Here is a 15,140-nt window from a genome sequence, read left to right as displayed (position 1 = left end):
TTGAGTGTGAACCCTGTGGAGATCAAAGAGATGCTAAATGAACATTTCTCATCAGTTTTCACTCAGGAAAAGGAGAATATTGTAGAGGAGAAGAATGAGGTACAAGATATTAGACCAGAAAGTATCTAGGTTAGTTACGAAGAGGTGTTATCAATTCCAGGAGGAATGAAAGTAGACAAGTCCCCATGGCTGGACGGAATTTATTTGGGAAGCTAGGGAGGAGATAGCAGAGCCTTTGGCTTTGATATTTGAGTTGTTATTATCTACAAGTTTAGTACCAGAGGACTGGAGGAATGCAAATGTTGTGCCTTGTTCAAGATGGACAGCGGAGAAGACCCAGGTAATTATAGACCAGTGAACCTTACTTCTGTTTCTTAGATTAGACTTACAGTGTGGAAACAGGCCCTTCGGCCCAACAAGTCCACACCGACCCGCCGAAGCGCAACCCACCCATACCCCTACATTTACCCCTTACCTAACACTACGGGCAATTTAGCATGGCCAATTCACCTGACCCGCACATCTTTGGACTGTGGGAGGAAACCGGAGCACCCGGAGGAAACCCACGCAGACACGGGGAGAACGTGCAAACTCCACACAGTCAGTCGCCTGAGTCGGGAATTGAACCCGGGTCTCCAGGCGCTGTGAGGCAGCAGTGCTAACCACTGTGCCACCGTGCCGCCCACTAACTGTTGTAGTAAAGGTTTTGGAAAGAGTTATAAGAAATAAGATTTATAATCATCTAGCAAGCAATAATTTCATTTCAGATAGTCAACATGGTTTCGTCAAGGGCAGGTCGTGTCCCACAAACCTCATTGAGGTTTTTGAGAAGGTGACCAAGCATGGAGATGAGGGTAGGGCAGTTTAGGTGGTATACATGGACTTCAGTGAAGCCTTTGATAAGGTTCCACATGGTAGGCTGTTGGAGAAAATGTAGAGGCAAGGGATTGAGGGTGATTTAGCAGTTTGGATTAGAAACTGGCTAGTGGTTGATGGATAATATTCAGCCTGGAGTCTGGTTACTAGTGTTTGTCATTTTTATAAATGACTTAGACGCAGGCATAGGTGGATGGATGAGTAAACTTGCAGATGACACTAAAGTCGTTGGAGTAGTGGATAGTTTGGGAGAATGTTACAGGTTGCAGGGGGACTTGGATAAACTGCAGAATTAGGCTGAGAGGTGGCAAATGGAGCTCAATGCAGCTAAATGGGAGGTGATGCACTTTGGAAAGAATAACAGGAAGGCAGAGTACTGGATCAATAGAAAGATTCTTGGTTGTATGGATGTGCGGAGGGATCTTGGAGTCAATGTACATAGATCCCCGAAAGTTGCTAAACAGATTGATAGTGTTGTTAAGAAGCCACACGGTGTGTTAGTTTTCATTTGTTGAGGGATTGAGTTCCGGAGCCGCAATATTATGCTGCAACTATACAAAACGCTAGTGTGGCCACAATTGAAATATTGTGTACAGTTCTGGTCGCCATATTTCGAGAAGGATGTGGAAGCATTGGAAAAGGTGCAGGGGAGATTTACCAGAATGTTGCCTGGTCTGGAGGGAAGGTCTTATGAGGAAAGGCGGAGACACTTGGGTCTGTTCTCATTGGAAAGAAGACAGCTAAGAGGGGATTTGATAAAGACATATAAGATGATCAGAGTTTGATCAGAGGATTAGATAGGATAGAAGGTGAAAGTCTTTTTCCTAGAATGATGACGTCAGCTTGTATGAGGGGCCATAACTATAAATTGAGAGGTGATAGATTTAAGAACGATGTCAGAGGCAGGTTTTTTACTCAGAGTGGTAAGGGCGTGGAATGCCCTACCTGCCAAAGTAGTTAACTCAGCCACATCAGGGAGATTTAAACAATCCTTGGAAAAGCACATGGATGATGATGGGATAGTGTAGGGGGACGAGCTGAGAATAGTTCACAGGTCAGCGCAACATCGAGGGCCAAAGTGCCTGTTTTGCGCAGTATTGTTCTATGTTCTATAAAGAGAGTAGATAATATCATAATGATATTATTAAACAGTCTGACAAATGTCAAGAACTGCTATGGAGAGAATAGTAACCATAGGTTTACAAAACTCCCATCTGTTTAACCAGCACATTTAATGCAGGCTAAAGCCTCCATTTTTTACTCAATGGGATGGGGGCATCACTGGCTTGGACAACATTTGTTGCCCATCCCTCATCGCTCTAGGAAGGTAGCATTCAGTTTTGATTTTGAAACGCTGCTGTCCATCTGCCACAAGTACACTCATGATCCTGCTAAGAAAGGACTGCCAGGATTTTGACCCAGTGATACTAAAGAAACAAAGTTATAATTCAAGTCAGCATGGTATGTCAACTGGGTTGGGGATCTGTAGGTGTTGCTGTTCCCATAAGGCTTTTACTCTTGTTGTAGATGTCCCATGTTTGTAAGGTGCTGTCAAAGAAAGCTTTGCTGTTGTGCATCTTGTCTGTGAAACACAACTGCCACCGTGCATCATCAAGGAGGGTGTAAATGCCTAAATAAGTGGGTGAGGTGCCAATCAAATTAGCAGCTTTGTTCTGGATGTTTGGTTGTGTGTGTCGTTGGGAGTTATACTCTCATTCAGGCAAGTGTAAAGTATTCCATCCCACTCCTAGCTTTGCGTTGAAGATAGTGGACAGGCACTTGGGAGTCAGAAGTAGCGTTCCCAGAACCTAATGGTGGTTGCCCAATGATAACCATCATAATAATATAAAACAAAGAACTGCGGATGCTGGACACCCAAAAGAAAAACTGATATTGCTGGTGAAACTCAGCAGTCTGGAAGCACCTGTGGCAAGAAAGCAGAGTTGATGTTTCAAGTCCAGTGGTCCAGATAAATGCAAGGAAAAGATGCATTTATGCTGAAGCCAAGGATGGTGGTGGCAGCGATGGATGTTAGCTGACCAGGACAGAAGCAAAACTTAATGACAATAAGAGCTGAGAGTAGGAGAGAATGGGTAGGCTAACAATCATCACAGTTTCATTCATATTAGCCACAAAATGGTAGTAATGAAACTTAGACAGAGTTCCTAATTTTCTCATTCTCACCAACTCCTCCCCAAAGCAATTACTCCTCACTGGAAAGCAATTCGTTGGCTATGGTTGCCCATCTTCACCGAGTAAATCATCTTTTTTGTGAGAACCTCGACAGTACCAATCTACGAGCCAACCTACTGTGAGAAGCAGCAGTACCCAGTATAAACACACGGGTATACAGGTATGCTGAAGGGCTTCTTTTCATGCTATATGGATAGGTTAATGATCCTGAGAACCCTGATCAATTTTCCATTCCGTTGCCTTAGGATGCTGAGGCTAACTCAATACTGAGCTACCAAAGATGAGCCAACTAAGTAGAAACTTGAGGACTCAAACCTGCATCTCACATCCTCAATCTGCGTAACTCAATGACTTACTGGCTGAGTTTTCAGGGGAGTTTCTAATCTTGACCACATTGTTTTCATATGGAAGTTTCTGATCTCTTTCAGAGAGGAGACTCAGAAAGTAATGCTTTGTGACTCACTCATACATCTACAAGAAGTCAACAGATGTGTTGGCAGGCGCTTGGGAGCATCGCCCTTCTAACCATTTGGCTTGGGCAACAGTGCTCTCAAGGCACAGAAGGCTCTAAAGAGGTGAAGCAAAGTAAATTAATTGGGGAGTAAAAATAATTAATTGCTCGTTAATTTAGATTTAGTAACCATGACGGTAGATCATACAGATCACAATCTCGCAAATGAGCTCCTCAAGTTGAGCCTAAGGCCTGTCACCTTCAGGCTGTAATCAAATTAAATGGCGAGAAAACGGATTTTAAAAATAAATAAATAAAAGCTACAGTGTATTAATGAATCAAAAGAATGCATTTAAATACGAGACCAGCCATCCATATTAAGGCTCTCCACAGGATCAAGCAGTAATTTATATGAAACTTCAGGGAGCGCAGATAGAAACTAAAGTGCACATACCCAAACGCTCAGCCAAACTCATGTACACGGGGTCCACTCGCCGCATTGTTTTCACCAGATCTTTCTTCCGGAATTTGATCTCCACTGTCCCCTCTGGCTCCAGTACACCACCTCTGTAATGAACAAAATCCATTTACAGGCTAATTAACCATGCAATTATTCAAGGCATAAATTAAAGTCACAGCATGTTAAAAAATAATACAAATATAGCATGGACCTTTGAATAAATAAGAACTCATTATCATTTCTTTGCTCGGTGCATGTAAGTGGGCCGTGGATTTAACAAGGATAACATGTCTGGATTTACTTTTCTAAGAATCTTTCTCTACCTATTGAGAACTAGTCAGATATGTTATTTTCTGATATTAAGATTTAAAGCATGACTATTAGTAACAAGTTTGTCTTTGTTGAACCTTTGCATGGTGGTATATGGTCATTGTTAAAACAAGACAAAATGGAGATTCAAGATGGCAGCGACCCAGCAAGTCAGAGTCTGTAGTGCTCTGCCTAAGACTCCGGCAAAGTGGGGCACTTGCCTTTACCTCACTCTTTAAATCATTTAAGATTGACTATGCTGGGCAAAAACTGTCATTTTACATCAAACTTGGATAGTTTGGCGTTGTTTCTAAAATGATTAGAAACAACGGATGATGCCCTCCTCTTAAGTGATCCTTTAATATCTGTGCCCAGTCTAATCCAAGTGATCAATTTATTTGGATGCTCTCAGGCTATAAAATCAATTTTGTGAAATCTGAGGCCATTCTGTTGGGAGGTCTTGCCAGTATATCCAATTTACCAGATGGATCTTGCTTTCCCTTTCGGTGGTCACTGAAAGATTTTGTGTACTTAGGTATTTTTATCACCCCAGTATTTGGTCAGCTGTATAAAGCTAATTTTGTGCACTTATTAGAGAAAAGAAGACAGGTCCTTCAACGCTGGGCAGATCTCCCAATATCCTGGTTAGGCAGAGTAGCCTTAGTTAAGATGAATATTCTACCTCATCTTCTATATCCTATGAGAATGCTCTCCCTGATGCTGCCGAGACAGATGTTGTGTAAGCTCTACGGCTGGCTCGACTCCTTTATTTGGAATCATAAATGGCCCCATATCAAATTAGAAAAGCTGAAGCTCCCACAAGCAAGGGGAGGACTGGACTTTCCAGATTTTAGGAGGTATCAATTGAGCTCCTAATTAGCTTATGTAGCTGATTGGGTCTCTTGTGACCCACAATCTGATTAGATTGTGAGACCTCCCACGCAAAATGTCCCCTCATCAATCTTTTATTTATGGACAAGATGAGAGCTATTATGGACTACTATAAAAACCCTATTGTATTAAATACATTTAAAACCTGGAGGATAATGCAACAAGATGAGGGTAACCTGCAAAAAACCTCCCCTTATACTCCTACAGTGGGAGCACCGTGATTCCAGCCAGGGGTGACAGATGCTACATTTAAAACTTCCAAGTCCAGAGGTATCCCCTGCTTGGGAGACCTGTTCGATGGGGAGGTTATGATATCCTATGAGCAGTTACATCAGAAGTTTTGACTGCCTAACAGGGACCATTTCCAGTATTTCCAAATCTGAGATCATATACAAAAGAAGACCACACTGATAATTAATCCCTACAAATCGGATAGAGAAAGGAGAGTGCTATGGCCGATGGGCCCCCCCTCCCCCCATCAGTTAGTACTCTTTATCATTCATTGGATACTTTATTATGTAAAGACACGGAACGACTACTTAAAACCTGGAATCAAGAATTAGGGTTGGAAGACTCATTAGAAATGTGGGAGGACATCTGGGAAAATGCCAGAAAGGACTCTATTTGTAATAGAACTCAGGTTATTCAATTAAAGATACTCCATAGGGCTCATATGACACCTGAACGGCTTGCAAAATTCAAGGCAGGACCATCCCCTAAGTGTCCTAAATGTAAAATAGAAGTTGGTGCTCTCATGCATTGTCTATGGACATGCCATAAGATCCGTAGGTATTGGGACAGAGTAGTGAGTGCCTTGACAGGGATCTTGGGTACGGAGATTAGATTGGATCCAGTGTCCGTGTTTTTGGGCTCTTCAGATTTTCCCTCCCTGGATGTGTATGGGAGGAAATTATTGACCATTCTTTCTTTCTGTGCAAGGAAAAATATTTTAGTGAATTGGGTAGCTGAAGGCCCTTTCGAACCGGCACAGGTTAGTCATGGAATATATCCCCCTTGACTTCCTCACAAATATGGTGCACCAAAAAACGGAATTATTCTGTAAAACATGGCAACCCTTGCTGAACTACATTGACACAGATATTTCAGCCATACTGTCCGGGGCTTTTGTCTGATTGCAGTAATGGTTCTGGCTGGTTCAGGGACCCCTGGAAGGAGGTTGTATTATCACTTGATGTGAATCTATTTTGAGCATGTATCTAGAGTTTTTCTTTCTCCTTTTTTTTTGGTTATTATTTATCTCTTTTTATTTATTTAATTTCATATTGATGTTTATATTTGCTTGTGTTACTTTTGTAATTTTGTGAAAATTCTTAATTTTCTTTTTTTGTAAAAAAAAAGATAAAATTTGTCTTCTTGTATTCATCAGGATTAAGACTCACCTGTTGCTGATGAGTGCAAGATGCAAAGTTTTGTCTCTGTGTTTCATTTTAGCAATGGTTAATTAACAATTTTCCTGTTAGCTCATTCATGTCAAGTCATCAAGTGTGGTTGTCACGACATTCTCTACCGCCAATGAGGGGGTGAGAGAATTTGGCGCAAACAAATGATTGGTGAAAAGCTAGGTTTACGTTAAAGCTGGCAAAGAGAAAATCTACACCATCAAGGCTAGATGCCAGAAACATCCCTCTTCTTGTATTGCACAATATCAATTTCACCACGGAGACACCACAACTGCATGGCAACTGACAGCACTGTTCCGTGACCACAGTTCATAAACAAGGAGGATATGAGATAGATATGAGGTGGTAGCAGTGTGGTGGGTGAGGAAGCAGAGCAAAAGATGTTCACAAACAGACAAAGAGGGGAAGAAATCCACAAACCAGAGGATAAATCAGCCCGGTCTTCTTTTATGTCACTTGGGTACCCTCACACTGACAGGTTTTGAGCTCCAGAATGTGCCATGCGTGAGGAAGCACCAAATAAAAAGCCAGGTAGGAATGGAAACATAATAAAACACAGTCACAGAATAAGTTGCAAACTCCTCTTAGACACTTTCCAACAGATTGATTATGCAAAATGGGAAGGGTTGTGGGCAAACCAAGAAAAGGTCACCCACAACCTTTGTTAGGAGAACCAGGAAATAGATTACCAGATGGAAGAGGAGAAAATAACACGCACACGTATATAAAATTTATATATTGTGACAGTCACACAATCTGAACAAGGCCAGCAACCTCATTGCATATGGAGAATTGTGTGAGAAGTCAAACTGAATCAGTGCAGTCTCAGGAGTCTCAGAGTTGTCAGATTACATTTAGATTTCCTTTCACAGAACATCTAGAAACGTAGATTTAGAGCTAAACTTTAAATGAGGAATAGATATATACAACACAAAAAACATTCACAAATTTGGTGAAATAAATGAGAACTATTCACCACCCTAGCCCACTTCTCTCATCATGTAGTGAGTGCTGCTGCAGAGGAATGGCTCTTCAGATGTTAGTATTTTTCCAGAAAATACATCCAGTTCATATTTCAACCAGTTCTGCATTAAAGAAATATGTTTCTTTAACCCATACAAATAAAACTGATCATTTGCTGGATTTCAACTACTTAGTAGCAATGCTTCTTTAGGAAAATCAGGATAAATATGGGCCAGTATAAATAATCAGCAGTCTCCTATGAAGTCCTGGCTTAAGTTGATTCTGTCAATTTTCCACTCTTTCATTTTCATTCATTATACATATTTACTAACAATGTTTGAAGACACTGAAATTACCACATGTGGCTTAGAAATTATTTTTCGATATTCATGCCTGTGTGATCCTAACTGGTGGATGACACAATCTAGTTGTGTGAAGAGAAAAATGCAAAGAGCTGTTGAGTATATAAAGGGTTAACCAGCAGTGTAATCATAGCTGACTCGATTTCCATACCTGCTCTCCTTGTCTGCATACATCTCCATGTGCCTAGGGTTGATAGTGGGGTCAATGACTACCCATGAGCCACCTCTCAGTTCTGCATTTGGAGGGATATACACAAGCATGGGCTGCCTGTACTCTCGCAATCCATCGACGATGCATGCACCAAACTTTAGCACTTGATCATACATGTCTGGAGGGGAAGAAGAGAATGGTTAATTTCACAGGAATTCGCATCCTATCAAGCCACTCATGCTGAGACAACGACCCTTGTGTTAATTTCTGGTAAATTTCACAGCTGATTTCTTACTGTCGTGGGTCACTGCTGGCCTGTCTAACTAAACCCTAGCATATGGATACCCCCCAACTAAATATTCAGCGAGTTTCATAATTTAATTTTGCATTATCTTGATAATCTTTTAGCCACATAAAAATGTGCAGAAGACCAATCCAAACGTATCTGGATGTGCTTTTTATCCAACTTGAATTGGACCTCCTAGGTCGTCGAGTAAAGAGTTTTCACTAATGTCAATTTTCAGCATAGCAAGAACTGCGTCTAATCTTTTCCTACTCATTACACACGATTTCTGAGATGGTTTACCCACCATCCAATTGGCTCCTTGCCGTGTGTGTGCAGTGGAGAATGGTGTAATTGTTTATTTTCTCTCTTTCTGCTTTCCCTCCCCCACCTTAGCCCCATGAATAATCAAAGCGGTGCCAAGGAAGAAACGGCATGTGCGTGTTTCTCCTTACAAGTGAATGGAGTTATCCGGTCAAACAATTTGAGAGTAGATCCTTGTGCTGCAATGTTTTATTTACTGAGGCTGCAAAGGTGACTTAAAAGGGACACCAATGCACCTGTAGTAAAGTTTCTGCTGCATGCCTTGGCATGCAGAACAGGGTTTCTCAATATTGTTTCTGCATCATAAACACTACAATTTAGATTGTTTGAAGAAGGACTCTCATCCACAGGATTCCTTATCAAGGACAGGAATCGGTAGCAGATCACTTTTGTCTAAACATGATTGAAAGGCAACAAATCTGAAACTCTCTTTGTTTCATTTCACTTTTTTAAAAATAAACTTACGTGCTTTACCTGGTAAAATCTTAAGCACAATTATTTCGAGCAAAAGCTCAAATATAAAGTCAGTTACAACTGTGCCTAATTGATCTTGATAAAATGTGTGCCGGACACTGTGCGCTGCTGAAACAGCTTAGGCTTGAACTGCAAATGTACTGCAGCTAACTGACCTTATCAGTGGCAACAATTTCACATTTTAAGCAATTGTGAACTTGATCAAAAAGCATTGACTCTACAAATGAATACAAAGCATCAAATCAAAATTCATATATATTCCATGGCTTTTTGTTGTAAAGGATGCAAAATATCCTGTCGGAGATCTTACCAGAGACCAGGTTGCCCCTCAGCCTGGCAGGTTACAGCTACATTACACATGACATGTCATTCAAGCAATTCTGAATTTGTCAGTCAGTTCAGATTAATTTTGACTGGTGTTTGTCCAGCCACTAGGTGGAGTGCTTCACAGTGGCAAACCATCCAACCTTGGGACATCTGAATTGTACGGATAGTATCGAAGACATATTCAATATTGAATTAGTCACTCTCTTTGATGTAACAAATCTCAGATTTTTTTTATGTACTTAAAATTCTTTACCTTTCATTCCACCAGAGAAACCTCGCCAATTGGCAAAGATCATCAGTGGAAGCCCTTCTCGGTTAAAGTCCTTGATAGCTTGAGCGGTTTTAAAGGCAGAGTCGGGGAACCATACTTGGCCGGCTTGCTGGATTATCTGTTCACACAGATCACAAATGTATTATCAGTAGCTATTTATTAAAGAAGACTCAAAGTTCAAACAAATTGAGGGAATAGGTTATGAGGGATGGTAGTTGAGGGAATGAATGAAATTTTGTAAATTCAAAGTAAATTTGGGAGAGCAGTTGCAGCAGTTAACCAGTCTCCACATCTGGAACAACTTGACAAGGTCAGTGAAAATAAAAACATTTGCTGTAATAGGCAGCTTGCTGTGGGGTGACAGGGGCATTGACTGCTGGCTGGAGAACTGGCAAAAACCCATGTTTCCCAGTTAATCATGGTGAGAAGGGGCTCGGGGGTTGGGTTAGGGGAGGGTAGGGAGGGGAAGGAATAGAGAAGGGGGTTGGCAGCAAGTTCGGTCACATGGCTCTCAGCAGGCAGTCCCTCACATCCCAATGCTGGGACTCTCAGTCAGGCACTGCACCTTTGAATAAAAACCACTGGAACTGACCAGCACAAAACGCCAGAATACGACTGTTGTGCACTCATAGCAGATCGCTCACCCGCCACTGGGTTAATTTCAGCAGTTGGTAAGATTAGCCCTTTAAGGAGGCATGGTCATCTCCTATCACCCTTCTGCTTAATTCAATGGCCCCCATCACCATGAAACTCACTGTGGGGCTGGGCAGATGATTTACCTAATAAGACTAAAGCAAGCAAAGTAGCAAGTTTTAAACTGCTCACCCTTTTGCTGACGAAACAACAGTGCCACTAACTGAAAAGCATCAAATGGCTCATGAAATATTGGGAGAATTCAGGCTGACCATTTTTAAAATGAAATCATTATTAGCTACATGATTCTAAACAGTACAGTTACAAACTAGTGTTGTAACCACAGATCAGGAAATGGAAAATCTGCTGAGGACCTCACCGGGCTCCAAATGGAACATCAGCATATTAGGCGAAGTCTGTATCAACCTCAGCAGTGGAAAATGGCCTGGCAAAATACACTACCTCGGTCCACCATGCATCAAAAATTCTCGACTAGTTGGAAAACCCTTTGGAACATCACAAATTCATAAAGAAAAATACAAATGCATTTTCTCTATTAGTTAATGTGACACATATCACACTGTTATCATCTATGATAGGAATTTCCCAGAAGCAAAGCGCATTTTACTGGAGTTACAATGTCACCTTTGTACTGACCGTCAATTCAAAGCTGGTTACATTTTTAATGTTTGCAGAGACCTGAAGAGGGTCATCTAGCTCTCTGCTTTAACTGAATTCTGTTCTCGACTGTTTGTGAAGTGCTACTCAAGGTGGGTTGAACCCTGCCCACTAAAGTAAGATGATGAATAATTTTAGCAACTTCCCTTTTCAATTATACTACTGTTTTTGCATTACCATATCAACATAAAAGCTGTAATTTAACAGAGGCCTGAGGAAATTCCTAAGTTAAAACACTACAGTTCTCCATGAATGCACAATGCAGCCTACCTTAGCTTCAGAATCCAGATTTGCAGGGTCTGCCGGGATTGATAACTCTACGGTCCTGGTTTCTACAGCAACCACTCCCACAGGTATTCCTCCCAACCTGGAAAATAGAAAAATGGCATCAGTCTGACACAAATTTTCTATTTAAGAAAATGAGGAAGTCCTACACTGATAGTGCAGAGATGGGTGGTGAAATAGCTGCCAAGAACAGGTGTGGTTTACAATAGTTTTAAATGTTTATACAAGTAGGAGAGAATGTTTCAAATTCCTGGAATATTTGGAATCGTTTTAGTGCAGAAGTCACCAGTCCAGAATGAAGGGATTGTAGCTCAACAAAGAAGCAAAGTCCTCATGGGGAGATTAACTAGTGCCAGAGGGGAGCATTTAAACTAAATTAAACCGTGCGAGTGTCAGAGCCCAAGATCTCAGGGGCCTCTTGCAATTAGGTTGGACTTCAGGGATTAGGCCAAGAGCAGCACAATGATCTCTGCTCCTGGTTCTGGGAATGGTTACTGGAATGAAACATTTCATAAGACAAAACAATTGTACTAGGAATAGTAACAGCATAAGAACACACAACATTTCAGAAAAGAGATGGATCAAACAGCAAGCATGAAGAGGTATAAGATGGGATTGGAGTGCCGATGCTTAAATACATCAAGTGGGTAAATATGTTTGAGGGGTTACAAAATTTAGGTTGCCACGAGGCATTAAGAAAAAATGACAATAACAGATCTATCTCAAACTAGTACGGTTGGGACATAATATTCCCAGCTACAAAATGTTCAGGAATGAGGAGGAAAGAAAAAAAAGAGTCAGAGTAGTAGTAATACTAAAGAAATAAACTATTACAGAAATGGAAAAGGAAAGAGATGGTGTATTTGCGCAATCAAAGGCAGAATCTGAATTAAGAAACAATAGATGATCCATTCTGTTACCATGTAACAACTATCGTGGGAGAGACAGAAAGGAGCAAATTTGTACAAAATTACAGAAATATGCAATACACAAATATGCACTAATGGCAATGCAGAATTTCAACTCTTAAAAATTGACTGGGACAGAAAAAAGAAAATTCTTGAAATGTGTATCAGACAACTTTCTGGTGTATTGCCAACCCAGTGAGGATCAATTCCGGGTAAGTGGGACAAATACAGCATGTTTGGAAGGTCAAACTTGAAAGGTGAGTACAGATTAAAGACAGGATTCTTGGCAGTGTGGAGGAACAGTGGGATCTTGGTGTGCAGGTACATATATCCCTTAAAATTGCCACCCAAACTGACAGGGTTGTTAAGAAAGCATATGGTGTTTTGGCTTTCATTAACAGGGGGATTGAGTTTAAGAGCCGTGAGATCTTGTTGCAGCTCTATAAAACTTTGGTTAGACCGCACTTGGAATACTGTGTCCAGTTCTGGTCGCCCTATTATAGGAAAGACGTGGATGCTTTGGAGAGGGTTCAGAGGAGGTTTACCAGGATGCTGCCTGGAATGGAGGACTTATCTTACGAAGAGAGGTTGACTGAGCTCGGACTTTTGTCATTGGAAAAAAGGAAGGGAGCAGACTTAATTGAGGTGTACAAGATAATGAGATATCTGTGAGATGTCTAAGATAATGAAAGGTATAGATAGAGTTGATAGCCAAAAACATTTTCCCCAGGGCAGAAATTGTTAACACGAGGGGTCATAGTTTTAAGCTGTTTGGCAGAAAGTATAGAGGGGATGTCAGAGGTGGGTTCTTTACGCAGAGAGTTGTGAGAGCATGGAATGCGTTGCCAGCAGTTGTGGAAATGAGGTCATTGGGGATATTTAAGAGACTGCTGGACATGCATATGGTCACAGAAATTTGAGAGTTCGTACATTAGGTTTACCTCACATGAGGATCGATGGTCGACACATCTTCGTGGGCTGAAGGGCCTGTTCTGTTCTACGTTCTATGTTTGAGTTAGGGAGCATTTAGGCGACAATGATCATAATAGTTGCAGATTTGGAATGGACACAGAAAATGGCTAAGAACAATCAGCATATAAGTTGGATGAAGACAATTTCCGTAAATTTAAAAAAGATCTGATGCAGGTATACTGGAATTGGTAGGCAACAGCAACTGAGTATTAGGAGGCCTTCAAACAGGCAGCTCAGGTACATTCCCAGAAGGAGGAATAAGTAGTGCATTCAAAAGGTGGAGCTCCCTCAACTGCTACAAATAAAAAGATTAAAACTGAACAGAAACAAAATGTAACAGTAAGACACATTAGAGAACCAAAGTAAATAGAGCAGCAAAAAAAAAAGCAAAAACTAAATTAAAAACAGACTTAGGAGTTTTTCATGATTATTTAGGTAGTAACAAGTTAGACCAGGGAAGGATTGGTCCAATTAAAGGACAAAAGATCTTCATGCAGTGGGCATGACGATGGTAAAAAATGAATACTTAGCATCTGTCCTGACGAAGGGTAGAGTATCTTTATAGCAAGGATAAAAATGAAGAGAACACGTTTAGAGGACTGCCAGTAAAAAGTTACCCAGTCCAATTTGGATCATTCCTATAAAAAAGGCAAAATACTACAATATGGAAACCTGCAACAACTGCAGAAAATGATGGAGAAACCTGGATTTGACTGCATCTGTGAAGACAGAAACCAAGTTAACCATTCAAATCCAGTATGACTATTCTGCAGAATAAAAATTAACAAACATTTGAAAACATTCGGGCTGATTGATGAAAGCATGGAGTTATGAAAATAATTATGTTTGATTAACCTGACTGAGTTATTTGGTGGGATTGGAGAGTGAAAAGTGCAGCGGACTTGATGTATATATGGTTGTTTTAAAAACACTTTTGACAAAGTTCCACAATGTACACTAACAAAATTAATGGAAATACTGACAGCTTGAATGTAAAACTGGTTTAGAGGCAAAACTTCGGAGAGTAGTTAAGAACAGTTTTGTTTTCATAAAGGAGGGAAGCATACAGGCATCAGTAATAGACTAGTGCTCTTTTTCCTTTTATAATGATCAGTCCTAGGCATAACTTCAAGATTTAAGGTGACAGGTAAAATAACTGAAGTTGAAGGAAAAAAAAATTATGTTGCATTCTGGAAAGCATTGGCTCAAAAGAATGACTGAAGCAAATTCAATACAGGGTACTAACTTTCAAAACTAAACTAGTCAAATACTTGAAGGAAAAAAAGTGTACAATTGTGTACCTAATTGGATTGCTATTTTGAAAATATAGTGTTACAGATGAGATGGGCAAATTACCTTGTACTCTTTTGTTCTATGATTCTACAACATATTTTCATTACATGATGTGGAAACTATAACATTTGCATTACCTTACATTAAACCACACTAATCAAGTCTTTCAAAATCCAATAATATTTTAATTGGAGCAAAGAGGCCAAGATTCTGGAGCAAGGTTCGTGAATAAGCAATTATTTGGAGGAGAACTATCAGCATCAGTATTCAGCCTTCAGCGTCTCTCAACAACTTGCACTTATATAATGTATTTAATTTAACCACGTAACTCAAGAATATCACAAAGATAAATAAAAAGTTGTGGCAAAAAGCAGTTGAAGATGTCTGAGAATACTAGAATACAGATTGGTGTTTGGGTAGTGAGACAGCAATACATAGGACCAGGGAAGAAAGGTGGCAAATACAGTGAAGTTCAAGAGTGCTCAAAGCTTTCGTGCAAACGGTCTGCTGTTTGTGGAGAGGATCATGGTATGGTTCATCCAATTTAGCTCTACTTAAGGAAGACAATTCAAATGTTGGCCAGTTAGACCTTACAACATATACTCTGACACTACA

General features: G+C 40.5%; 1 protein-coding gene across 1 annotated transcript in view; it reads right to left on the bottom strand.

Moving 5' to 3' along the window:
• The window catches only part of acaca (acetyl-CoA carboxylase alpha), a 266,712-nt gene that overhangs the window by 40,641 nt on the left and 210,931 nt on the right, over positions 1-15,140 (bottom strand). Inside the window, exons 48-51 of the mRNA XM_060847834.1 lie at positions 11,338-11,434; positions 9,739-9,874; positions 8,078-8,255; positions 3,975-4,087 (exon numbers count right to left, since the gene is read on the bottom strand). Of these exons, the coding sequence (XP_060703817.1) occupies positions 3,975-4,087; positions 8,078-8,255; positions 9,739-9,874; positions 11,338-11,434 (524 nt within the window). The remainder of the gene's footprint in view (positions 1-3,974; positions 4,088-8,077; positions 8,256-9,738; positions 9,875-11,337; positions 11,435-15,140) is intronic.

Source organism: Hemiscyllium ocellatum, chromosome 31 (assembly GCF_020745735.1).
Source record: "Hemiscyllium ocellatum isolate sHemOce1 chromosome 31, sHemOce1.pat.X.cur, whole genome shotgun sequence".
NCBI lineage: Eukaryota > Metazoa > Chordata > Chondrichthyes > Orectolobiformes > Hemiscylliidae > Hemiscyllium > Hemiscyllium ocellatum.
This window is presented reverse-complemented; position numbering and strand designations above follow the sequence as displayed.